This window comes from Scomber scombrus, chromosome 19 (genome assembly GCF_963691925.1).
Source record: "Scomber scombrus chromosome 19, fScoSco1.1, whole genome shotgun sequence".
Classification (NCBI taxonomy): Eukaryota; Metazoa; Chordata; class Actinopteri; order Scombriformes; family Scombridae; genus Scomber; species Scomber scombrus.
Window position 1 is genome coordinate 17,685,166 of NC_084988.1, and position 23,273 is coordinate 17,708,438.

At 38.8% G+C, this 23,273-nt stretch overlaps 5 protein-coding genes across 7 annotated transcripts in view; 1 reads left to right on the top strand and 4 right to left on the bottom strand.

The window, feature by feature from the left end:
• Positions 1 to 3,903: 3,903 nt before the first annotated feature.
• LOC134000642 (cytosolic 5'-nucleotidase 1A-like) lies at positions 3,904 to 9,431 on the bottom strand. The gene is made up of 7 exons (XM_062440056.1): positions 9,305 to 9,431; positions 7,435 to 7,511; positions 7,105 to 7,218; positions 6,347 to 6,473; positions 5,644 to 5,772; positions 5,350 to 5,534; positions 3,904 to 4,542 (listed from the first exon to the last, which is right to left on the bottom strand). Exons 2-7 carry the CDS (start codon positions 7,507 to 7,509, stop codon positions 4,225 to 4,227), a joined length of 948 nt encoding a protein of 315 aa, XP_062296040.1. The 5' UTR covers positions 7,510 to 7,511; positions 9,305 to 9,431; the 3' UTR covers positions 3,904 to 4,224.
• A 701-nt stretch (positions 9,432 to 10,132) lies between these two features.
• Positions 10,133 to 11,245, bottom strand: LOC134000644 (interferon alpha-inducible protein 27-like protein 2A). The gene is made up of 4 exons (XM_062440057.1): positions 11,199 to 11,245; positions 11,002 to 11,031; positions 10,670 to 10,831; positions 10,133 to 10,466 (listed from the first exon to the last, which is right to left on the bottom strand). Exons 1-4 carry the CDS (start codon positions 11,206 to 11,208, stop codon positions 10,381 to 10,383), a joined length of 288 nt encoding a protein of 95 aa, XP_062296041.1. The 5' UTR covers positions 11,209 to 11,245; the 3' UTR covers positions 10,133 to 10,380.
• Positions 11,246 to 12,898: 1,653 nt separating this feature from the next.
• Positions 12,899 to 14,553, bottom strand: LOC134000646 (interferon alpha-inducible protein 27-like protein 2A). Of its 2 annotated transcripts, XM_062440059.1 has the most exons (4): positions 14,471 to 14,538; positions 14,367 to 14,393; positions 14,120 to 14,281; positions 12,899 to 13,118 (listed from the first exon to the last, which is right to left on the bottom strand). In XM_062440059.1, exons 1-4 carry the CDS (start codon positions 14,478 to 14,480, stop codon positions 13,021 to 13,023), a joined length of 297 nt encoding a protein of 98 aa, XP_062296043.1. In that variant the 5' UTR covers positions 14,481 to 14,538; the 3' UTR covers positions 12,899 to 13,020. The 2 variants fall into 2 exon arrangements, with proteins under 2 accessions (XP_062296043.1, XP_062296044.1); XM_062440060.1 differs by lacking the exon at positions 14,367 to 14,393 and having other exon boundaries at positions 14,120 to 14,305; positions 14,471 to 14,553.
• Positions 14,554 to 15,787: 1,234 nt separating this feature from the next.
• LOC134000648 (galectin-8-like) lies at positions 15,788 to 20,263 on the top strand. The gene is made up of 8 exons (XM_062440062.1): positions 15,788 to 15,904; positions 16,179 to 16,267; positions 17,327 to 17,537; positions 17,620 to 17,739; positions 17,865 to 17,891; positions 18,538 to 18,626; positions 18,788 to 18,953; positions 19,049 to 20,263. The coding sequence occupies exons 1-8, from the start codon at positions 15,866 to 15,868 to the stop codon at positions 19,196 to 19,198; spliced, it is 891 nt and encodes a 296-aa protein (XP_062296046.1). The 5' UTR covers positions 15,788 to 15,865; the 3' UTR covers positions 19,199 to 20,263.
• Positions 20,264 to 20,931: 668 nt separating this feature from the next.
• Positions 20,932 to 23,273, bottom strand: part of LOC134000598 (palmitoyltransferase ZDHHC14-like) — a 47,902-nt gene continuing 45,560 nt past the window's right edge. Inside the window, exon 10 of one of the 2 annotated variants that reach the window (XM_062439988.1) lies at positions 20,932 to 22,087. In XM_062439988.1, coding sequence (XP_062295972.1) covers positions 21,662 to 22,087 — 426 coding nt within the window. In that variant the 3' untranslated portion in view covers positions 20,932 to 21,661. Of the gene's footprint in view, positions 22,133 to 23,273 lie in introns of both variants that reach the window. The other variant, XM_062439987.1, reaches the window with a different exon arrangement.

A 23,273-nucleotide genomic window follows, 5' to 3' on the forward strand; every position in this document is an offset into this window, starting at 1 on the left:
TAACCTCACGTTTTGGAACTTTGACCATGTTACCAAAACATTTTTGACATCGTAACAGCATATACATAACAGAAAACAATAAAAAAGCATATGTCCCCTTTAAACACCCTATTTAGCAGTTACTGTAACAGAAAGGAAAGGATGAAACTGTTTTGTGAAAGCCAGTACATGAAAATATGTGGAGTCATAAACAAGAAGATTTAAGTGTCCACACTAAGGCTCTGTTGGCTGTACTCAAGTACGGTGGTTGTGAAAAAGCCTGCCTATATAATGAGCAGGGTAAGGAGCGCTGAAGTCATCACAGCTTAAAGACTACATACACACACTTACTCAACCTAATACGTGTCCTATTGTGGCATATACACAGTCTACAATAAATCTCCAAAGCTGTGGATCATGTCTGCTGTGGATCATGTCTGCTGTCTGCAATTTGTGTTTTAACCCTAAATATTTACCTTTGAATTCGCACCTACTTTGATCCATTATGTAACTATTTAAATTTCACTTTATTTAAAACTAAATTACTTTCAGTTTTTATTTGGAATAAAATAAATTATTTTAGCCCCTACTCTTATTTCTATACCAGGGCTACAGATATTTGTCCCATAGCACCAATTCAATTCAATTCAATTCAATTCAATTCAATTCAATTCAATTCAATTCAATTCAATTCAATTCAATTCAATTCAATTCAATAGGGCTTTATTGGCATGGGAAACATAAGTTTACATTGACAAAGCAAGTGTGACATAAAGCAACAAAAACAAAAAACAAAACAGTAGATAAATGTCTAAAGAGAAAATACAGGAATAAAATAATTATAATTAAATTGGAAAATAGGGCTTTCACTATACAAAGGCTTAAGAAAAAGAAAATATATACAAAGTAAATGACTTAGAGGGTTAGGGTTAGGGACTGTCCAGCAGGAGGAGATGGTCTAGGTCTGTCCTTCCTGTCTGCTGGACGTCCTTCTGTGGTCACAGCAGTTTACAAATCTGGCTGCTATGTTTTTACATTGCTGTACTTCACCCAGCAGGTATGGAAGCTTTCTGTTGTTGTTTAAGGTCTCAAATTGTTCGTGGATGTTTGTGATTTGGGGGAAGTACGCGTCTCTGATGTCTTGGTACTGTTGGCAGGTGGTAAGAAAGTGCAGCTCGGTCTCCACCTCGTGTTGTGTGCAGTGGATGCACAGTCTGTCTTCTCTGGGGAGCCAGGTCTGTCTGTGACGGCCTTTCTCGATGGCGAGGCTGTGCTCACTGAGTCTGTACATGGTCAATGATTTCCTGAGCTTTGGATCGGTCACAGTGATCAGGTATTCTGCCACAGTGTATTTTCTATTTAGGGCCAGATAACATTCCAATTTGCTCTGGTTTTTGGTTAATTCTTTCCAGTGTGTCAGATAGTTTTCTTTTTGTTTTATAATAATTTTGTTTAGTCTGATGGGATTTCTGTTTGGTGGCTCTGCTAGTGTTTGTGGACGGAGTCTGAATGCATTGTTCGGTGTTTTCCGTTGGACATTTGCAGAATTCTGCATGCAGGGTCTCAATTTGGTGTTTATCCCATTTTGTAAAATCTTGGTTGGCAAGTAGATCCCAGACCTCGCAACCGTAAAGAGAAATGGGTTCTATTACGCTGCCCAATATTTTGAGCCAGATTAGAATTGGGATGTCTAATTTGATGTTCTTTTTGATGGCGTAAAAAGCCTGTCTCGCCTTGTCTCTCAGGTCTTTCACAGCTTTGTTGAATTTACCTGTGGTGCTGATGTTTAGGCCGAGGTAGGTGTAGTTTTTTGTATGTTCTAATGCCGTCTTATCTAGGAAGAATTTGTATTTGTGGTGGTGGAGGCTGGGTCCTTTTTCGAATATCATAATTTTTGTCTTGGTCAGATTTACTGTTAAGGCCAAGGTTTGGGAGAAGTTGTGTAGAAGATCAAGGTGTTGCTGTAATCCTTCTTTAGTGGGAGACAGCAACACCAGGTCATCTGCGAACAGTAGGCATTTGATCTGTGTGTCTACTAGAGTGATGTCAGGTGCTACAGACTGCTCTAGTGACTTTGCCAATTCATTAATGTATATGTTGAAGAGGGTTGGGCTCAAACTGCATCCCTGTCTAACCCCCCGGCTTCGGGAGAAGAAGTCTGTGTGTTTTTTGCCAATCTTAATGGCGCACTTGTTGTTTGTGTACATTGAGTTTATGATGTCATGTGTTGTTCCTCCAACCCCACTTTCCAAAAGCTTGTACAACAGAGATCGCTCTCTCTCTCTCGTCAGGTCCTTCACTTCCTGCCCTGTGTTATATCTGTGTCTCATTGTCTCCCCTCCCTGTAGAGTATTTAGTCTGTTTGTTTCCTACCCTCTGTGCCAGTTCTTCTTGTTCCCCAGTGACAGCATCCAAGCCTTTCTTTCATTTCATTTCCTGCGCAAGGTCAAGAGAGCGAAAGCTCCCACACCCATCCTGATCTCATTCTACCGGGGCACCATTGAAAAAAAAAAAAAAATCTTACAGAACTTTTTTTGCTGCTATTACTGCCTTTTTGCACTACCACAACTTAACTATACAGAAACTTATGCTGCTACTTCCTACATACAGTATACAAAAGTAGGCTCCAAAATCTTATTTTATCTTACTGCCTATCTATTCTATTTTTTCTTTTTCTATTATTATTAGTAAAAGTCTTATCTGTTGTGCACTTTAATGAACCTTCAGTGTTAGGAAACATCTGTCTTATCTGTTGTGCCTGTGCACTTTATGTTTCATCGTGGGATAGTGAGAAACGTCTTCTCGATTCCGAAGAAATTGACAATAAAGCCGACTTTGACTCATTTCCCTTGTGAGTCTTTTTGTGTTTTTCACCTGTTGCCACCTTTTGACCCTGATTTTTGCCTGCCGTTTCTGTACCTTTGCCTCCGCTGACTGATCGTCTGTGTACCAACGTTGGCTTCATTAAAGGACTGTTTTTCTGTTACCACCGAGCACGAGTCTGCTTTTAAGTCCCTGCTCACGTCAGCCGTTACATTCATGTGTGGGTCAATGACGTATAAGGATTTTCAACAACTCAATTTTAAATAATAAAAACAAGCATATCTAATGCAGTAGTTCAAACATTCAGAATGTTGTGTACCTGACAATTCATATTACAATTTGAAAGTGATTTTAGTGGGGGTTTTTCAAGATTAATTGGCACTGGCCTGAAAAAAAAGTCATTTGGTGCGACCATGATTCATCTTGAAATGTCTTATATAAATAAAAGACCATCATTTACAAAGATTTTTAAAAAATGCAAATACTTTGTTTCCAAACACTTTATATTACTGAAAACTTGTAAAAAAAAAAGATGTGAAGCATGTTAACTAAATTAATTTATTTCAAGATGAATCGTGGTCGCACCACATGACTCTTTTTAAAGGCCAGTGCCAATTAATCTTGAAAAACCCACTAAAATCACTTAATTTCAAACTTATAATATGGAGCTTCAGGTACACAACATTCTGAATGTTTGAACTACTGCATTAGATATGCTTGTTTTTATTATTCTACAATTGAGTTTTTCTAAATCCTTATACGTCATTGACCCGTGTGCTGACTACCCTAAAATTAGCCATTCTTTGAAATAATTGTCTTTATGTCTATACCTTTAAGTAAATGTAAAGATGTTTACATTTTGAATTGGGTGAATCCAACATAATTATCTAATATATAATTTAACCAAATGATTCAATCCCTTGTGAACACGAGAGCAAAGCAAGAGTTCTGATAGATTATGACTGTTACCTACAGAGAAAAATGAGGCAAAGGAGGAGAAAGTCAAATTATTTTCTACATTGACAATAAATATAAATCACTAGTGCACAATATATTTATGACAAATAGACACAGCCAAATAACACAGGTCTCATATTTTTAAATTACTCCACAACATTTTTTTGTTTTATTTATTTATTTTACAAACAGGCCTTTATAAAGTGTCTTTATCCCTTTTGTTGTCCTATCCGTGTCTTACCTGCTGATTCAGGTGTTCCACTGCCTTTTGTGTTTCTATTTTATGGACTTTTATGGACTTGTCATTACATTATACACACACATGATTGTACTTTAAATCATCTTACATTTGTGTTTGTTACATTGTTGATGCATAATGGGGATATATTATTGTAGTTTACATTTTTTTTATCAGTTATAACATAATCAACTGTTGCCTTCCAATTACATTAATTTGCCTGTTGCTTACTCTGAGCTACATTTCACATGACATGACACAATGCCAAACTGCAATGCATTTTTAATATGACTGCCCTGGTCATCGAAGAAGATGTGGGGCCTTATTTTCTCCAGCGTGGGGCCTTTCTTAGACCCCCCTAGAAAGACAGCCTCATCAATCTCCAGACCCCATGAGCGCAGAGTGTGTAAGGCTCTGTACCCGTCATAGCCTGCACTACGAGATGTCACCAGGTAAGTACGAATGGGGCAGTTCCTGGTCAGGCCTTTATTGCGCAACTTAATCTGCAGTTTTTTTAAAACTTCCAGAAATCTCTTGAATGGCCCCTAAGGAAGGAAGAGAGAAGAGGAACAATGACATAAGACATGTTTTTGTTGTTTATGGTCAAAACAGAAAAGTAAGTTAAGAGTATACATACTGTAAGATCATATAAATTGTATTTCTGCATTTTTTGACTATTCTGACAGATGATCTTCTAAAGATAATAAATGGTATAGGCCTACCATGAACCATGACAATCTAAGTGTTACATTCATGCTCACAATGACACAGAAGGAGAGCAAGATGACAATGAAAAAAGCAAGTTGCAATTTATGCTGTATGCTATATTATCTATCTATACAATATTTACTGTATATGTAGCTGATGTAGTGTTGCAGCCTAATACTAACTTGATTATTAAACAGACTTGTTATGAGATTATGGAAAAAATGTCCAGTTTAATGGCACTAAAATGCTAACTTGTACAGGGATAAGGCGATTCAATCATGCAGCTCTTCTGGACTTTCAACATGTAATTGGAGAAAATGGATCAAATGCTGACAGTGAAATGAGTAATTTTGTGTGAAGGTTGTGTCTGCAAAAAATTATCCACTGATTTACCAACGTCTCTTTCACAATGTAAAACTATAAACATAGAAAACCAGTCCAGACCAGCCTGTGGACCACTGGCACCGAATCCTGTTCCTAATTAATAGTTGTTAAATCATTGCACTGGTTCTGCAGCCGGTGCCTTTAAAAAGCACTTATGTATTCTGAGCTGTGTTGAATAAATAAACTGTATGTGTATATGTACAGGTAATAATGTAAAAAGTAAGAGATTTATTGATAAATTAATTTGTCACTATCCATACATCATTCATTGGCACGTCAACATTTTTCCTGTCGTGCTCAAGGAATGCTTCCACTCCTTGATCATCGTAAACACGCTGTGACTCATCAGAGAAGATGACGGCATCACCATCAAAGACAACACGCAGCTGAGTCTCTGACACTTCCATAGCTGTCTCTGGGATGTACATGATAGCTGCTGCTATACCTGGTGCAGAGATATTCATTCACATTAACATGCAGAATCAAAATAGTTGTGTATGTTTTATAGCAATATAATATTTGGCTTGTTTGTTTAGTACTCTCTTTACGCTTACCTTCCTTCAATGCTTCTTGAACCTCTAACCCTGGTGTAGCAGCCAGGTAGAGATGAGTATTGTTCTTCTTTAATTCATTTATGAGACACTCTTTCTCCATTAACAAGGGAGTAATTAGCTCTTCCAACTCTGCAAACAAGAATAAATGACAAGCCTGCAATCAGTGGACCAAACATAGCTGATACAAATAAATTACAAATGCTTCATTGCATACATGCATTGCAGAGACATGTATAAGACACTATTTCATAGTACTGTTAATTAATCATAGAAAGAATGGCAATGCATTCTTCCTAAAACATAACACTTTTATGCCATTTGGTGAGACAGTTATCTTTAATCTTATGTTTAAACAGGGATGAATGGTTTCCTATTGTTGAATTGGCCTAATCCAACATCAGTTGAAATAGTATTTTGTAATGCTATGATCTTAATACTGACAGAGAACTTGAGACTTTAAATGACAGATCTCATACATCAGGTTGATGTGCGAAAAGATGGAAGAGTGAAAAGGAGAGTGAGCCAAGAATAATTTGAAAGAAAAGTGCCTGAGATTGTCTGTGTGAATTTTTCCCTCTGCCATGGTTCTTTCAGACACTGCATGGTTGCTGATAAGCCATCTGTATTCGAAATGTGTTTGAAATTTGCTGATAAAACTCCATCATCCCTGAAGTTGTCTTGTTTGGATGTATCAGATACTCACTTTGTATTTTGATAGCGTTGTTGAGTCTGTCAAAGTCTGATGGACTGTCGTTGATGAGTAAGACCTTAAAGAGCTCCTGACTCTCAGGATAATGCTCTTTAAGTTTTGCATTCACTTCCTGCAGAGCCTTAAAACACAACAAACTTAAAGTGTCAATTTCAGATTTAGGTCACAGCTTAACCAATTAGGAACAAAAGCCACCCAATTCAGAAAAAGCTCATTTTTGGGTCAGAGGTTAAAGTTTAGAGTGAGCATTGGGGTTAGTGGCAGTCAAGTCTCCAGGAAATTAATGTTAGTTTATGTCCCCAGAAGTGATCATGACGTGTGTGTATAACTTTATACAAATTAGTGATGTATATGTCACTCTGGTTTGTGTGTAAATGGACTTTTCTAGTCATTATGACCACTCAAAGCACTTTTACATGTCTCATTCACTTCCTCATCAGAAGGAAGCTAATCATTCATACACATTCACACACTGTTGGCACAGTAACAGGGGGTTAACATGTGGACTGGAGGAGCTGGGAATCGAACCACCAAACTTCTGATTGGTGAACAACCACTCTACCGCATGAGCCACAGCCAGCCTGTGTTATGCAGTATATATCTGCATACTCTCTGAATAGTAAGCTTTCTCACTAAATACATTTTATTTATTGGGTTTTAAAGTGTGTCTATGTGTCTCTGCATGTTTTAACTACATGTGCTTGCCTATGCCTGTGTATGTTTCCCTGCGTTTTCTCAATGTAACATCTTACCTTGACAAAGGAGAGGGCAGGGCCAAGGCTCGTTGATGTGCCACTCTGCAGCTGCTTCTCCATGTTGAAGACTTTTGATGACATTGCGATGGTGATGGGAATCTCTGGCTCAGACTGGAATACCAAAGGAAAGCAAATGTGTGATATTTTAACAGCAATCTCATAACATACATAATGACTTATATTGAATAATACTAGGTTTTTCAACAATCTGGGTTTATTTTTAATGCTTATTTTCCACAAATCCTTTAATCATTAAAAGTGAATTGTGAAAATGAAACTTACAAATGAGGATTCAAATGTTTATTAAAGGTGTGTGCTTTTTCATACCTCATATTTGCTTTTGCTCTGTGTGGACATGTCATACATGTTGGTCAATCTTGAATGTGCAATCTCACCATTCATTACTGCAATGAATGAAATCCACATCAAAACTAATAATAACAGCTGTTCTGTCAGCAGCTACTGATGAGCTGAGATCAAACTGTCTTCACCAGGCTGACTGACAGCAGAAATTTCCTGAACATACATATTTCATGTAGGTTGGCAGCATTTGGTGTTTGAATAAAGAAGAAAGTGACTTGAAGCATATGACATAGAATATACACGGTGGCCCATTTTACTTCTTCTCATGAAATGATTGTGACAATGTGATGTATTCTTGATAGATAAAGTGTATATATTCTCAGTTGCATTGAACTGTGCACTGTTTCATGTCTTTCTTCAGTCCTCACTTGGTGAACATGTTGTACTGTTGATGCTCAATAAAACATATTAACAACAAAAAAACATGAATTTGTTAAATGGATTTCTTTAATTTTCTTCAATTAAAATGGCATTATAATTAATATGAACTCCCCCACCCCCCACCACAACCCCAAAAGGTTTGTGGCATTTTAATGGGACATGTGAGCTGGTTGACGTGGAGAGGCAGGACAACATCCCTTGCCTTGAAATATTAATTAATAAACATGTAATACCACAGTGAATGCACACAGACAATAATAATGATGGAAAGCAGCTAAAACCTATCTGTTAGTGTTTCCCTGCTGTTAAAACAGTGTTACAGGTTTAACCTATGGTTATATTATGGTTAGGCCCAGCAGAGATAACTGGATAGGGTCAAGGTGAAGTTGAGGTTAGGTTATGGTTATATTATGGTTAGGGTCAAGGTGAGTTTGGGGTTATACTCAGCATACCAAGATGCCTTGGGTTACAGATAATGTTGGCTGGTTTAGGAACATAGTTAATTTAAATATTGCTGATTTCTTTTGTTTTAATGTGATGATAAATTATTTAAAACACACACTAGATGATCAATGATGAGTAATCTAACAGCATCCAATTTAGGAAACACTGCTCTAGAAATGTGCTGGATAAATGTGTTTCAGTCAGTGAACATGATCCAGGCAGATCTTTACCACAACATGAATTGGAAACCGATTGTGTTACGTGAAGGAGACAGGGTTGCATGTCCCAGACAATGAAGAGTATTTTAGGAAACTATGAGTTAATCCAAGGTCTGAATGATTCTCTACTCTTACAGATCAGCTGGTTTTAATACAAATATAAATTATACCATCTTTAGTTAACTGAAATAAAGTGTTAACCTTCCCAGGCATCCATTCAACATTTATTTAGACTCTGATATACATTGAGGTAGTGACCTTATCTACAAAACAGCCGTCAAACACATACAGGCATATCAGTATTTTCAGTGACACTCACCAGGGTCTACTGTATTTTTCGAGCCTAAAACTGGACTAAGGTTTAAATAATGACGATCACCAAAGCCCCTTTCATGCATTGCAGCCGATTTCAGCCCTGAAATGTTCTGTATGTGAAAATGAAGACTGAAGCAGTCGGACCGGACATTAAACGGACTTTATCCTGCCACACAAAGTCAAAGTGCAGTACAGTACAAAGTCCGTGTAATGTCAGATTGACTTCATGTGTGAATACAGCAGTGAGTTCTACAGCTGTTCACTGCTGTAAGTGCAACAAACACCGGCAGTAAGTGTTCGAGGCACGAACAAAACAAGTGGCTTTCTTGGTACTGGTTTATTTGAAGCTCCCTCCAAATCCACCGTGAAAACTATAACATACACATATACACACAATATTAATGATTACATCAGAAAAGTAAACATAAACATGAAAATACTCGGCAAAGTAAATACGGAAAAAACACATTAATCACCTCGTTGGCTGCGTGCCGTGTAAAGGAGGAATTATCTCTGGTCTTCGGATGATTCTTGAACACTTAAACACTTTAACTACAGCACATGTGCTTCTTCACCTTCTCATGTTTACTTCTCACTCTCCGGAACAGCACAGCAAAACACAGAATGTCAAAATAAAAGCGGTATTTTCAAAATAAAAGTTGACAGCCCTCTTAAGCAACACAGACACACAAAGACACCTGAAACATGTACAAAATGACAATAATAGTATAAACAGTGATAAATTATAACTATCAGCTACAGTAAGGGAGACATCAATTTATCAAGCATCAGCTGTCAACTATCCTCTTATCTGCATGAAACTGCGCCTCTGTGAAGCTAGTACTAATATGGGAGCGGACTTCCTGTTACTTCTCGTGAAATAAAAGCAGTTTTATTTCTGGTGAAAAGCTCGAAAACGTTGAATTACAATCGTTTTATACTTTCTGCGTCATGCCTTCTTCATCTAAACCAAACATTTCCAGCAGGTGTGAACGCGTCTGATATACAGACAATGCTCGTACTGTACAGTGTGCCATAAATATGAAAGGATATTTCCATTGTCCAGAGTTCATGTGCGAAAGCAGTTTGACAAATAAAACTATGTTATAATCTGAACAGTAGAGGGCGACAGAGAGTTACTGTCCACGATGCAACTGTGGGTTTCTGTATATGACTTCAGCCACTTTTGGGCACACAAACCAGACTTAACACGGATTCTTTGGGTCAGTGGTTGAGGTTAATGTAAGTAAGTAGGTTAGCAGCAAGAACAGAAAATGAAAATCACCACAACATAAATATTTCATTTAAATTCATTTTTATTTTATGTTAAAACTTGGACAATTCGACAATGTAAGGTCATATATAATATATATATATATATAATATGTGTTTTTGGAGAAACACCAAAACATTATCTCAATTGTCCTCATAGGCTATGTATGCCAATACATTTTGTTTTATTAAGTCATCTACTTCCATCCTGACTGTTTGCCATTTTGGAAAAGGAGCTAAATGTTTTTTTTTATTATTCCTTCGTGGTGTCAGCTTGGTCTCAAACGATAACAGCCACCAATCCAGCCACTAGTCCTCCAGTGCTGCCAACAGCTGCCGTGGCACCTCCTGACAGACCAGCCATTCCTGCAGTGACATATTCCCAGCAGAATGGATTTTTATCAATCAATCAATCAATCAAAGCGTTGTTCTCAATGTTGCAGTATTGTTTCTGTCAGGTCCAGTTCGTTCAAGAAAATGAATGATTTTGTGTAATAATTACACTGAGAAAATAAGCTGATTTGATTAGCGCATTGATGAATCATTTCATCAATGATTATGACTCTTACCTGCCGACTGCAACAAAGCCACCAGGCTACCTGCTGCCACTCCTCCTCCATTAGCTACAGCAGCGCTGGACATCATGCCTGCTGCGTAGGATCCGGCTGCTATGCCGGCTGAAGTGAAACCTATGGCCCCCAAAACTACAGGAGCCGCCAGCACTGTACCGCCTGGAGGAAAAAAACAACAACAAAAAAACAAACAGTCAACAAACACACCCGAGGAACCATTTGTTTACCAGACTACCAGGTCACTTTAAAATGGCCCATGTAGGCTACAATATTTAACATGACAATGTGTGTTAAATTTAAAGTTGATTCTTAAGCTTTCCGTGTCTCACCGGCCCCTGCTGCCACAGCTGCGATCGTTACTGAAACACAAGATGATAACAATAAATGACATCTTATTACAGCTCAGCTGGACAATAATAAAATACATCTTCTGCCTCGATTATCATCATTAAATGTAACAATGAAAAATAAGCGTAGGCTATCTAAGATAAGATGGTAAGTTAAGATTGTCAAAGGTTATACTCACGCAAGCCCATGATTGCTATGTGGAACCTGACACTTGGCTGTGCTTTATATAGGAGTTATAATAGCATGGAGAAAATGTGGGTGGAACATTGGCGTCGCAGCTATCGGCTATACTTTTTTATTTTTTATTTTTAAACTCATAAGTTTCTCTTTCTCGAGAAACGAATCTGGACAGTCACAAGGTCACTCCCTCCATTTATGAACCCTAACCCATTGCTGTAATCGGAACATCAGTAACATCAGGGATAAACCGGACATACTAAAATGCTGCTACACTGGTTTAATTTTGACTCCTGCATTCAGGATAAACTTGTATCTTTACTAAGTTGTTGAAGAAAATAAAGCTTTGGCCTTGAAGGTAACAGTGGCTCATATCAAAGTAATTGTACTAAACTACAATATTACCTATTTATACTTAAACTTGAGATCATAATGCATTATAATGTATTATTCCAGCATACAGGACCTGCAGTGACTTTAAAATGAATTCACCTTCCACGCCCAGGTCAACTCACAGTTGTTTGACCCAAGATTTGAGTCAAGATTTTTCTAATGTGCAAATATATTGTTTATGTCATCATCTTCTCATTTACAGTGAAAACAAGCAGCAAACCCCCTGTCAGAGTGTTTAGCAGCTCCACCAATAACACATTTTCCCTCTGAACTTTTCAGTTTCATTTAGATGATTGTTTAAGTGGTAAAATGATCCAATACCATGCACTTGTTCCATCAGTCCAGCACTGAAAATGACACTCCCACATTATTAGTGTTGATTCTTTCCTCACAACAAGGGCAAACAGGGAAACAAGTCCAGAGGGCAACACATAAAGGCGAAAGTAAAGGTTTATCAGGAATAGATCAGGTGCAGGTGCAGGTGTTTGAGATTTATTACACAGGTGACACAATCAAAGGCAGGTATGGAATGAGGAACAGGTGAGCAGGTTGGTGGAGTGACGTAGTCCAGTGGCATGTGGTAGACAGCTGGAGAATGACAGGGAGGCAGAAAGGGCAAAAGAAAATGAACCAGAATGTTATTGTGACAACAGGATTTAAATGACGTGAACATGAACATCTGGAAAATGTCCATATTTTCTTAGGTTGCATAAGTTTATACTTTATAGTTTTATGGATCACTCACAATGATGAATTCATTCACTCATTTCTACACACTGGTGGACATCAGTGGTGATCTTAGACCCTTTTTAGGGGTGCTCAAGCACCACTAAATTTGATCTCAGCACCCCTACAAATAAATAAATGATCATTGTATTTTTTTCCTAAACATTATTTTATACAACTTTAATTATTTTTGCAAGCCTGTCTGTTAGAGATGGGACAAACACTTATGCTACAGGTTCAAATGGTTTCATTTGAACAGGTTTAATGTACTTTGGATAGTTCTGTCATTAATATATAATCTTTCCCTCAGGGTTCATTAACTATCTTGGGGTTCTCTCTGTTGAAATCTGTGATTGTTTATTCTGAACCATTATTATTATACATTATAGTAGACCACTCTACTATGTATTAATATTTCTTGTTGTAATTTACATTATCCACTGAAATGAATTATTGAGCAGGGGGTTTGAACACTTGCAGGGCATTGTATGTCAGCTGAGCCCCCCTAAAGGTCTGATCCTAGAATCGCCGCTGGTGGACATCATAAGGAATGGACATTTTACACAGACAACACACCAAACCTTTCACAGGCAGTTTAAATTTATTGCACAGACATCCAAAGTTAAATATTAAAGTTTAATAAGTGAATTACTGTTTTAGTCAGAAGTCTAATCAATTTTAATCAATCATGTTCCTTCATGATTTTAGCGGAAGAGGCTAGACACCCATCCCGCTGCTGCTCCAGCTGCTGCTCCAACACCGGCCACAGCTGCAGTGGCAGCTCCTGACAGACCAACCACACCTGCAACAAGACATGACGCGTTAGATCAGTGGTCACCAATCCTGCTCCTGGAGAACTACAGCCCTGCTTGTTTTAGACATCTCCTCACTCTAAAACCAACTTTAAACACCAGGGTATTCTTGATGATTTATTTTCTGAAACTGTTGATTGCGAGAGTATTTATTAATGTAATGTGGTACTTGTTTAATTCATGTGTGGAAGGTTGGTTCAAAAGCATTTATGAATTTAAAACTTTGTTCATTTTAAATAATAAAGTGAAAGAAATCATTGCAAAAATGTAACATTCATGTTAAAACAGTTAATTTTAAAATGCAGTAAACATTAAACAGGTAATAAAATGCATCCATTACCTGATGTAAAGCTTATAATTATGACAGTGAGTAACTTTATTTGAACTTAATGTTATATATATATAATTTTCTTTTTCTGTTTTCTTTGTTTAAAGGTTTTTCACCTAATGAAACGACTAATGAAACCAATGAAATACAGCTAATGCCTTACAATGAATGACATACAACTTTCAAATTTCAACTGTCAAACTTAACTTCTGAACCTGCAAATAAAAGAAGAAAAAAGGAAAAGCAAAGCTGTTTGGTCATTGAGTGTAATCCAGTTAAAACTCTCAGTAGCTGGATCTATCTCTTTGAAGTGGAGAAGCTTCACAGATTGTTTAAGATTCTTAAAAAAGACATAACTTGACATTTATGATTATGAACTTGTTATCAAACCCTTTACAAGCTTCAGCCGTTTGATAAGGAATGAATAAGTAGGTGTGTTAGTCTTTCTCCAGCCATTATTGTCACAAGTAGGAATGCAAATTACTTTATTATCTGTTCATCTGTCATTTTCCCTCAATTAATAGAAGGTTTAATTTATAAACTTTAACCCCAATGTCACAATGGTGTTATTGTTGTTTGACAGACACTATAGAAAGGATTTTGTTGTTCCACTCGTCTGGCACATATAACAGTTAACACTATAATCAAATATATTGGTGTAACCTGCTGACTGTAGAACAGCCACCGTACTGCCTGCTGCCACTCCTCCTCCACTGGTAACTGCAGCAGCTGACATCATTTTAGCAGCCACAGAGCCTGCTGCTATCCCAGCTGAGGTGAAACCTGCGGCCCCCAGAGCAAGAGGGGTCGCGACAACAGCTCCTACTGCACACGGACGACAGCACAGTGCTAAAATACATGATACACAAGTTACAGCGAAGTGTCAGAAAATCAGTTAAAATAGTCTCACCTGCACCTGCTATTATGTAGCCTGCCGCTGAAACACACGATTAGAACATGAATCAGCACTTCATAGTTTCAGAGAAATGTATTGTTATTGACAGAGATACTTACGGAAGCCCATATCTATGGCGTGAAGTCTCTCAGACTCAGTCCACTAGCGATTTCATGAGAAATGAAACTTACGAGCTCTTCTTCTCCTTCCACTCATTCAACAGAGCGCATGTCTGCCCTCTGCTGTCTGTTAGTTGTTGGTGGAAATATCATTTTAATAAACAAGTGTCCCTGTCCTAGTCTCATTTCCAACAGTGATAGAAGAAGTAGTCCTACTTAGATCGTTTACTTAAGTCAAAGTACCAATAGGCCTACAACAATGTATGAACACTCCATTACAAGTAGGCCTAATGTCTTTTATGAAAATTCATACTTAAGTAAAATTTCCCCTTCATATTAAAAAAAAGTATTGCAGTAAAAGTAGTGGTTTGGTCGCTCTGGCTGATACATTATTATATATGACATGCCATTATATTTATAGATTTATATACAGTTGTATAGTTTAGTCCAGTGGTTCCCAATGTAAGGGTTCGGCCCCCTCCAAAGGGTCAGCAAATACATGTGAGGGGTCGTGAGATGATTAATGGAAGAGGAAAGACGAAAAAACTAAGTTTTGATACACAAATCTGTTTTCAGTTTTTGGACTTTTTCTAATCTTTGATTTTTGTTGAAATATTGGATCATTTGAACATTTATTGAAATGAAAACATGTGAGTTTAGAAGGAAAAATCATTATTTGGTAGAGCTGTTATCAACTCATAGACATTTGAAAAGAGAGCCCGACTACACACTGCTATTTGTAAGATGTCAAAAGACAAAAAGGTTGGAAAAGGTGGAAACCAAACTTCATCTTCATTGCACCACTGGCTAGATCTGACTTTATTTATTTTTAAAGTCATTGTTACTGCTTATGTACAAAATTAAGTATTTATATTGATAAGTCACAGTTATTCCAGTATGCATGAATAAAATGTCTTCATCACTGTGTTTATGTGTAACAGTTATGCTATAAAAGATGAAAATTGGTTGAAATCTAAAATTATGTAGAATTGACAAATATTCGTTTTTCACTGTTTCATATTGTACTTTATAATAATAAATTATTAACTGCATGTTAATAAATCAATCAGTCAATAACTAGAACAGTGGTTGTTTTTATGATCAGAAGGTGGTTAGTTTACTATTTTTTGCCTTCGCTGGAAAGATAAAGTTTTATCTCTATTGAACAAACTGTAAAATAAAAAAATGGGCCTCTGTTATCATTGGGCGTCCAGACGTGCAGCGGACTTGATCACATGGTAGTCCCTGCGCATGCGTGATGTGTTGGGGGCGCTTATGGAGTGAAGATGCCCACTGCCATCATCCCTGTGTAGCGCAGGACAGCTGCGAGCCGGTCATATTTCCCACAGATATCACATACTCTGCTGCATGTTGTAGTTTGACACAAGAAGCTCGATGTCTGTGGCAAATGCGAAACACACTGTCCTGAATCCGGTAAGAGGCTTATTCTAATGATCTACAGCAGTCCACTGATGCCAGCATGCAGTGATCAATAGACCCTCATGCAGCTTAAAATACAGCTGAATTGTCAGCATGTCTGTATAAGGCCTGTACACAGTCTTAACTAGTCAGCTTGTATCAGACGTTAAATGTTTATTGTAGCTGATAAATCAAGCAGTTTCATTCTGGCTCCCTCATGTGATGCAGCACGTCCTCAGTTGCAGTCAGAGCCAGTGTTCAGTGCTTTAATGTCAACTCTCCACCTCAGGTGATCCCATACACAGGGCCCATACCTGGAGGCCTGCACCCTGGGGAGATCATAATCATCCAGGGCACTGTGGCCCCAGATGCTGACAGGTAAGATAAATAAACTGAGGACATGTCGCTTTTTAATATTAAACTAATAGCATGTCATGTTTTTATAGCCCTTTGTGTCTGGTTCAGTGCTTCCTAAAGTTTTTTAAGTATATGACGCCCTCCCCACAACACCCACTGAGCCTCCAGCTAAACATGACTGCATGGATTTCTCATGTATGACTTTATTTTAACAACCAAATAAACCTGATGTAACATTAATATTGAGTCAATTGTTCAATTGAGGCAGTTGTTATATGTTACCACTGAACCAGACTACTGTATTTTTTTGCTGTGTAGTTTTGCAGGTTTTACCTAAAAAAACAAGCAAAACAAAGATGCTGTTCTTAGTTTTTTTTTTATTGTTATGAAATGTTGCTTAATTTGTTTCATTTAAATTAATTTATGCTAGTTTTGGCTACAAAACAGGACCTAAATATGTTTCTCAAAGAAACTTCAAGAAAATATTATCAGAACCTTGTCAGAGTGCTCCAGAGCAAACATTTACTGTTGGGCCCCTGTTGACCCTCCACCGACCCCCTCCTGTGTTATTGTATTAGTATCCTATTGTTGTTAAGTACATTGCACACCGCAGACAAAACATGGCAGCTTTACTATTTACCCCAAGACTAACAAGTGTCCCTATCCTGGAGTAATAATGCCTGCTATTTGTTGGTCAATTGTGATCATTTAATTAAAAACAACCTTATTTAAGGATATGCACCATGTGAGAACAATATAAACTACAGTTATTGATTTGAATGTTCATTCTTGACTTTGGAAACAGTCGTTTGACTGAAGCTTTTTCTAGAACTTAAATGCTCCTTAGGTCAAGATAGTATTTTTAAAACAAAAACAATAATGAATGGAAAACTAGATTTCGTCACAGTGAGGTAATAATGCATAATGTTGGTGTGGTAATTCAGGGGTGCTAATTCTCTCCGGATATTTAAATTACCAAAACCTTTCAACATGCAGGTTCCTTGGACGTATTGGTCCTGTTGAACAGTTGCCCACTTTGTCCAGTCAGTAATCCAGCCTTTGTGTGCGCTCTCTCTGCAGGTTTCAGATCGACCTGTCGAGCGGCTGCAGCACTAAGCCACGCTCTGATGTCGCCCTCCACTTCAGCCCTCGTTTCAAAGGCTCGCCCTGCGTGGTGTGTAATTCCCTGCTGCAGGAGAGCTGGGGCAAAGAGGAGACGCTGCATCAGCTGCCTTACAAACGCGGTGCACCCTTTGAGACCATCATCTTGGTACATGAAGACATCTTCAAGGTGAAGGAGGGATAAAGTCATCTGCACATGAAAATTGAAGCAATGGCATAAAAGGAAACTAAATACTTAACTTTACCCACAGGTGGCAGTAAATGGTGCCCACCTGCTGGAATACAAGCACAGAATCCCACTGAACACGGTCAACATGTTTTCTATTTCTGGGAAAGTCAGGGTGCACGCTATTGGCTATATCCCAAACTCAGTAAGTACATTCCCATCCTTAGTTTCTTTTATTTGTTACTCACATGTTGGTTAGATCTAAACCTGTGCTCCTTTTATAGACACATCTCGCTAATAATTTCTAAATTTGACTTTTCTCCCTCGTAGGCAATATATTCAGAATCAGGTGACCTGGTGAGTTTGCATCATCTACATAGAATATATCAAATTGTGTCTTGTAATGTCATTAAACCTGATCACACTTCCTGAATCACTCCTTTGCCTGTGTGCTGCAGTATGTTTTCAGCATTCTGCAATCAGACCTTTTGAAAGAGAATTCTGGTTTATTACAACTTGAGTCTCATTTTTATGACAACTTTGTACTCAATGAAGTAATTACTGAGATGTCAGAACAAGGCAACATCTGACTGTTCATGTTTCGCATCCCATATGACTTCTTTTTAACGATGATGCTGTTTCCAGAACCTGCCAGTTACCCTGTTTTCTTACCAGTAGTAAAGATGGACAAAGGTTGTTATAAACTGGAATCCCTTTAATTTCATACCCATATTCACTTCCTGTAAGGGAGCTACTTTTTCCCTGCTGCACCAGATATGACGTGCTTCACACTTGTGAAAGCATCTGCAACTAGTTTGAAATAAATAGAATAAAGGAGCTTCAATCTGCATTGCGGCCCCTTTTTTTTTAATAGCATGTTGGGCTGTGCCTGTCCTGCACTGAGCACAAAACACCAGAGCAATGACATCAAAGGTGTTGCTAAAATCACTTTTTAAATGTACATTTTAAGAGGATATTACAGTTATATTCACTGACATTTCAGAGCCTCCCTTACAAAGGCAGTATACTCAAAGGACTGAACCACGGGCAGCACATCACAATCAAAGGACAGGTCAGCATGTATCCTCACAGGTAAAGTCATAACTGATGAGACAAATAAAAGCAATCTGATGTGCATGTCTTACTGATTTGTTTGGAGTACAAAATTACATGATTTTCTTGTGGCAAATGCAATGTTTCTTTAAAGAAACAACAACAACAAAGATTTACCTTTTTATCCACGTCTCTTCCAGTTTCACTGTCAACCTCCGCAACAGCGGGACAGAGAACATCGCTCTTCATCTGAACCCCCGCATGAAGTCCGGTGTGTTCATCAGGAACTCATACCTGGGTGAATCCTGGGGTCAGGAGGAGCGGGAGCTGCCCTTCTTCCCCTTCTCTTCAGGGGATTACTTTGAGGTAAGCACACATGCTACTAATTGTGTTGTGTTTGATATAAAGTTGATTTTTTTTTTTGGTTTATTTTCAGTGGGGTTTTTTTTTTTTTTTGTCAGATACTTATCCTCTGTCAGCCCCATCAGTTCAAGCTGGCAGTGAACGGCTCACACTTGTTTGAGTTCAGACATCGGGTGCAGGACCTGAGCAGCATCGACCAGCTGGAGATCATGGGAGACCTGGAGCTCACCGACGTCAAACTGTGGTGACTCGGAACTCCAGACTCACACAAGCCAGCGTTACAGGTGCATTTTGGTAAATCAATGCTACATTAGCTTAGCCACAGTGACCCAGATGATGGATGGATGCTTAAATCAATCTGCAGGTCTCTGATATTAAGCTAGTCTAGCATTTTTTTTGGTGATGGAGGATCAGGGATACTGTAAGTCCTGCCATGGACTAAAAGGTTGGTGTTTCCAGCTCTGGCTAGAAGACTGATGCATGAGAGTTAGCTGTGTTGGAGCGTCAGGCTGTGAGCCACCCTGACTGTTTACGGCTACAAGCTACAAACCTTGGTTCATTTCTATACTGTGTCTAGTGCATCTCTGCTGTGATACACCCTGTTTAGTGCACTGTACATTTAAAATGGAGAATATGTCTACATGTTAATAAACATTTTAGCTCTGGCTTTGCTTAAAGGCCAAGACTGTCAGCAACTCTTAAATAAAGAATGAAACTGAAGGTTGCTTTTTTTAGCGAGGCCAAACTAAGAATATTGTACAACTAATTTAAAATCACTTCAAAACATTTCTCATAAATAATTAGTGATCCTAATTTATTTATTCCTAAAATTTTAAGATTAATGTGCAGTTTTCATCTACAAATTTTATAAATGAAATTGTCATTTCATTGAGTGTGCCTCTTTAGGACATGCCCATGTTAATTTTTATCAATTAAATCTTTTATCAAGGCGGTAATCCTCAGGAACATCTCCATGATAACATCTCCATGCATCTGACGTTTAAATCAAATGAATATGTAATGGTGCAACAGAGTTCAAGCACAGTGCAGTACAGGGTCCGTTCAAGAAGAAACTATTACAATTATCTACTGTAATAAATTACATTTTGCAACCTTTATGCAAGCTGTAGATCATAGAATCACTGACCATCTCCTGTCTCGCCGCTCCCCCGCTCAGTGCTGCAACGATCCATTCTGCTCCACAAATGAAAAAAAATTCCAGACTGAAAAATGTTTTCCTTTTTCAATGTCATCGTTTTTGTTTTTTTCTCGCATTGTTTGTTGTAATTGTTGTAAAATATGTATGAAAAATCTTCCCTGTGTATCATAAATTATTTAATAACAAATAAATGTGTTACCATTATCACTTTTGTATCCATTGTTTGAGTGTGGTTTGTATTGAAGTTAGAAATCAGGTGACTGGGCTCGTGTCTGATCGTGTTATGTTTTTCAGGCACTGAACAAAACTGAAGCTGCTGTAACTTTCTTTTATAGTTTAATGAAATAAAAAAAACTGCACCAGAGCCTGCAGTTCTCCTGCTCAGCCACAAGGTGCCAGAAGAGAATAAAATATAGGTTGACCACATTTTTCTTCAAATACACTCACCAATCCACAGCCTGGTGGTGCAGTGACCTGTCTTAGTAGCTGAAGAAAGTGTGACTCCCTTTTTTAAAAGGCACAAGAAAATGAGTGGAAACAGACCTTTTGTTTCCGTCTATAAATGTCTCCCCTCAAAGGTTGGAGCTTGATGCCTCAGCAGGAATTCTGTCAGGACGAATGGGAAACATAATTGCCTAAAACAAGTCTTAACCTTGTTTGACAATATTCATCAAGAATATGTTGTTGTTGTTTTAAATTTCTCATTTAGACCCAATGACCACAGGAATCAGTCACAACAAACTTTGAGGATATGTTGTCGCCATGACTCTCACATTAGTACACATTATGCTGTTTAAACCACCATATATTACTGCAATAATATTTGATAAAAAGTAGGTGTTTTTATTAATATCCACAGGAAATATAATCATTTGTAAGATTTGTAATAACCATGGCACAATACAACAGTCTTATTTTTTAACATAGAAAAAGCAGGATGATATGCAACATGACATCAACCATTGCACTGCTGAGAATGTCCGAGAAAAAAAAAGGCTTTAGACACTGTCCAATCAGCAACAGGCAAATAGGCTAAAGTTTGTTTTACAAAAAAACCTGTCAGACCTGTGAACTGTTGACAGAAGATCAGCTTTTTCACAAAAACTGCCATGTACTGTCAAAGTGTGTACTTCTTTTTGCTTGTAGTATCTGAGACTCACAGACGTACGCCACGTTGAAAAACTTACTCCTCTGTGCGGTTTCAAGGAGTTAATGGACTTTGCTTCCCTTGAAGTAAAATAGAAAAAAAGACAAGTGTATGCATGTATGTGTATACACGCCACCACATCAGGAACCATCTCTCCCAATTCCAGTGGAGAGGTTTGGCAAGACGTTGACTGAGGACAACTGGTTTCACTTCGGTTCTGTTAAATTCCATCCAGTTTCTAGCAGCTGAATTTAAACCACAGCCTTTTTTCAGTTCTCCAGTCCTGCTGCGGAGAAAAAGAAAAGCTTCAACTCAGGGTGAGAGCTAGCTGGTCCAAATGTGCCTCAGGAGAGTTTCAGGGTTGGATGCATGTTTTCAGGAAGGAGGAGGTGGTTCGTCCCAGTGTCAGACAGAGCTGAGCTTTACCAATCCTCTGACAGAGTCTTCGTGTAGTGAGTCCTGGCTGGCTGGGTTATAAAAGCCAGCCTGCACTGTGTGGCTGTGGCCCAGGGGGCTTCCACAGGGAAGCATACCTGGCGGCGAGGGCACTTCCTCTGGGGTAAGAAAGTGGTGGTGGGCCACCGGGTCCTGGAGGGGGTGGCTGTGGTTGTGTGTGTGGCTGTGTCCGTGGATTGGCAGCATGTCGGCGGTCTCGTGGCAGCTGAGGCTGGGCGTCGAGGTCGGAGGGGTGGGCTGACCGAGGGGGAGCGAGGTGCACGGGCCGCCCAGGGCGAGTGAGGTGCGGCCAGGCAGAGAGCCTCCGTTTTCAGCGGAGGTTGTCAGGATGACGGGCTCGCAGCTTTGCTGCTGGAGGAGAGGTGTGGCGGCGGCCTGCAAAACGAATTTGGTGCTCTGAATGCACTGGTCTTGGTCACACTGAGAGAAAGCAGCAGAAAGCAGAGAGGAACAGGAGAACGATACAGGAGATGAGATAGATAAGGTGCCAGAGGTGACGGACAGAGAGGAAGCGTAGAGCATTAGGTAGAGGAGTAGAGAAGGATCAAGGAAATACAGAATATGCGAAAAGACAACAGAGGAAGGAATAGGTGATTGGATAAGGGAGAGAAAAAGACGTAGATGTTAGTACCCTTGTTAGAATGCAGAGCCACACTAAGAACCTGCACCGGCTAGTGCATCCGTCCCAGTAGAAACAGAGCTGAAAACACAGGGCTATTGAGTCACTGCTTCAATGCTTATTGATCTCTATTGCATTGTTTTAAAATGGAAATCACATGTCTAAAACTGGAGCAAGGCAACTGGGTTAGGACACGACCCATTATCAATACCATACATTAGCTACAGGGAGGTTAGTTTCACCCCTATTAGCCCTTTATCACCACAAAGTGATTGTGTATTAGAGACCAGTTACAGATGAAAGAGGTCTATTTGTGCAGAGGTGACAGTGATTTAAAAGCCTCCATTCATCCCACACCACTCACACAGTCTGACTGGTAAGAAATTTACTTTGCAAACATTAGTCCGAGATATCTCACCTTTCTGTCTCAATCTCACTGACCTAAAACAACAGATTACAGAAGTGATTTAAACAGAGGTTGAGCTAACTTTGACAGTAGAAGAGACATGTTATCAATGCTCTTATCGGCTGCATGTATCAGCTGCTCTACACTTATCACCTTTACGGGTTTGGCTTCTCTCCAGGTTGGTGAAAAGACTAATTTTATTGAGGTTTATTGGATTTGAAAAGACACGGACAACACGTTAGCACTGAGCTACTTCACTGACACTGTATTGGATATTTTTTTTAAACGATGAGGAAAAATGGATACAGCTCTGTCCTTCTATGTCTTCTTTCTGGCCCACTCAAGTTTTATAAACAGTCATAGTGAGACTGACTCAGCACTGTCTATCCCTTCACAGTGGACAGCTACAAAGAACAACATGTACATGGACTATTGGTAGCCTAACCTTGGATAGCAGGTAGAAAGTGCAGCAGCATGAGGTTTTGTTTTGGTTGGCTTTCACGTGTGGCTGTGATGACACAACAAGGACAGCAGAT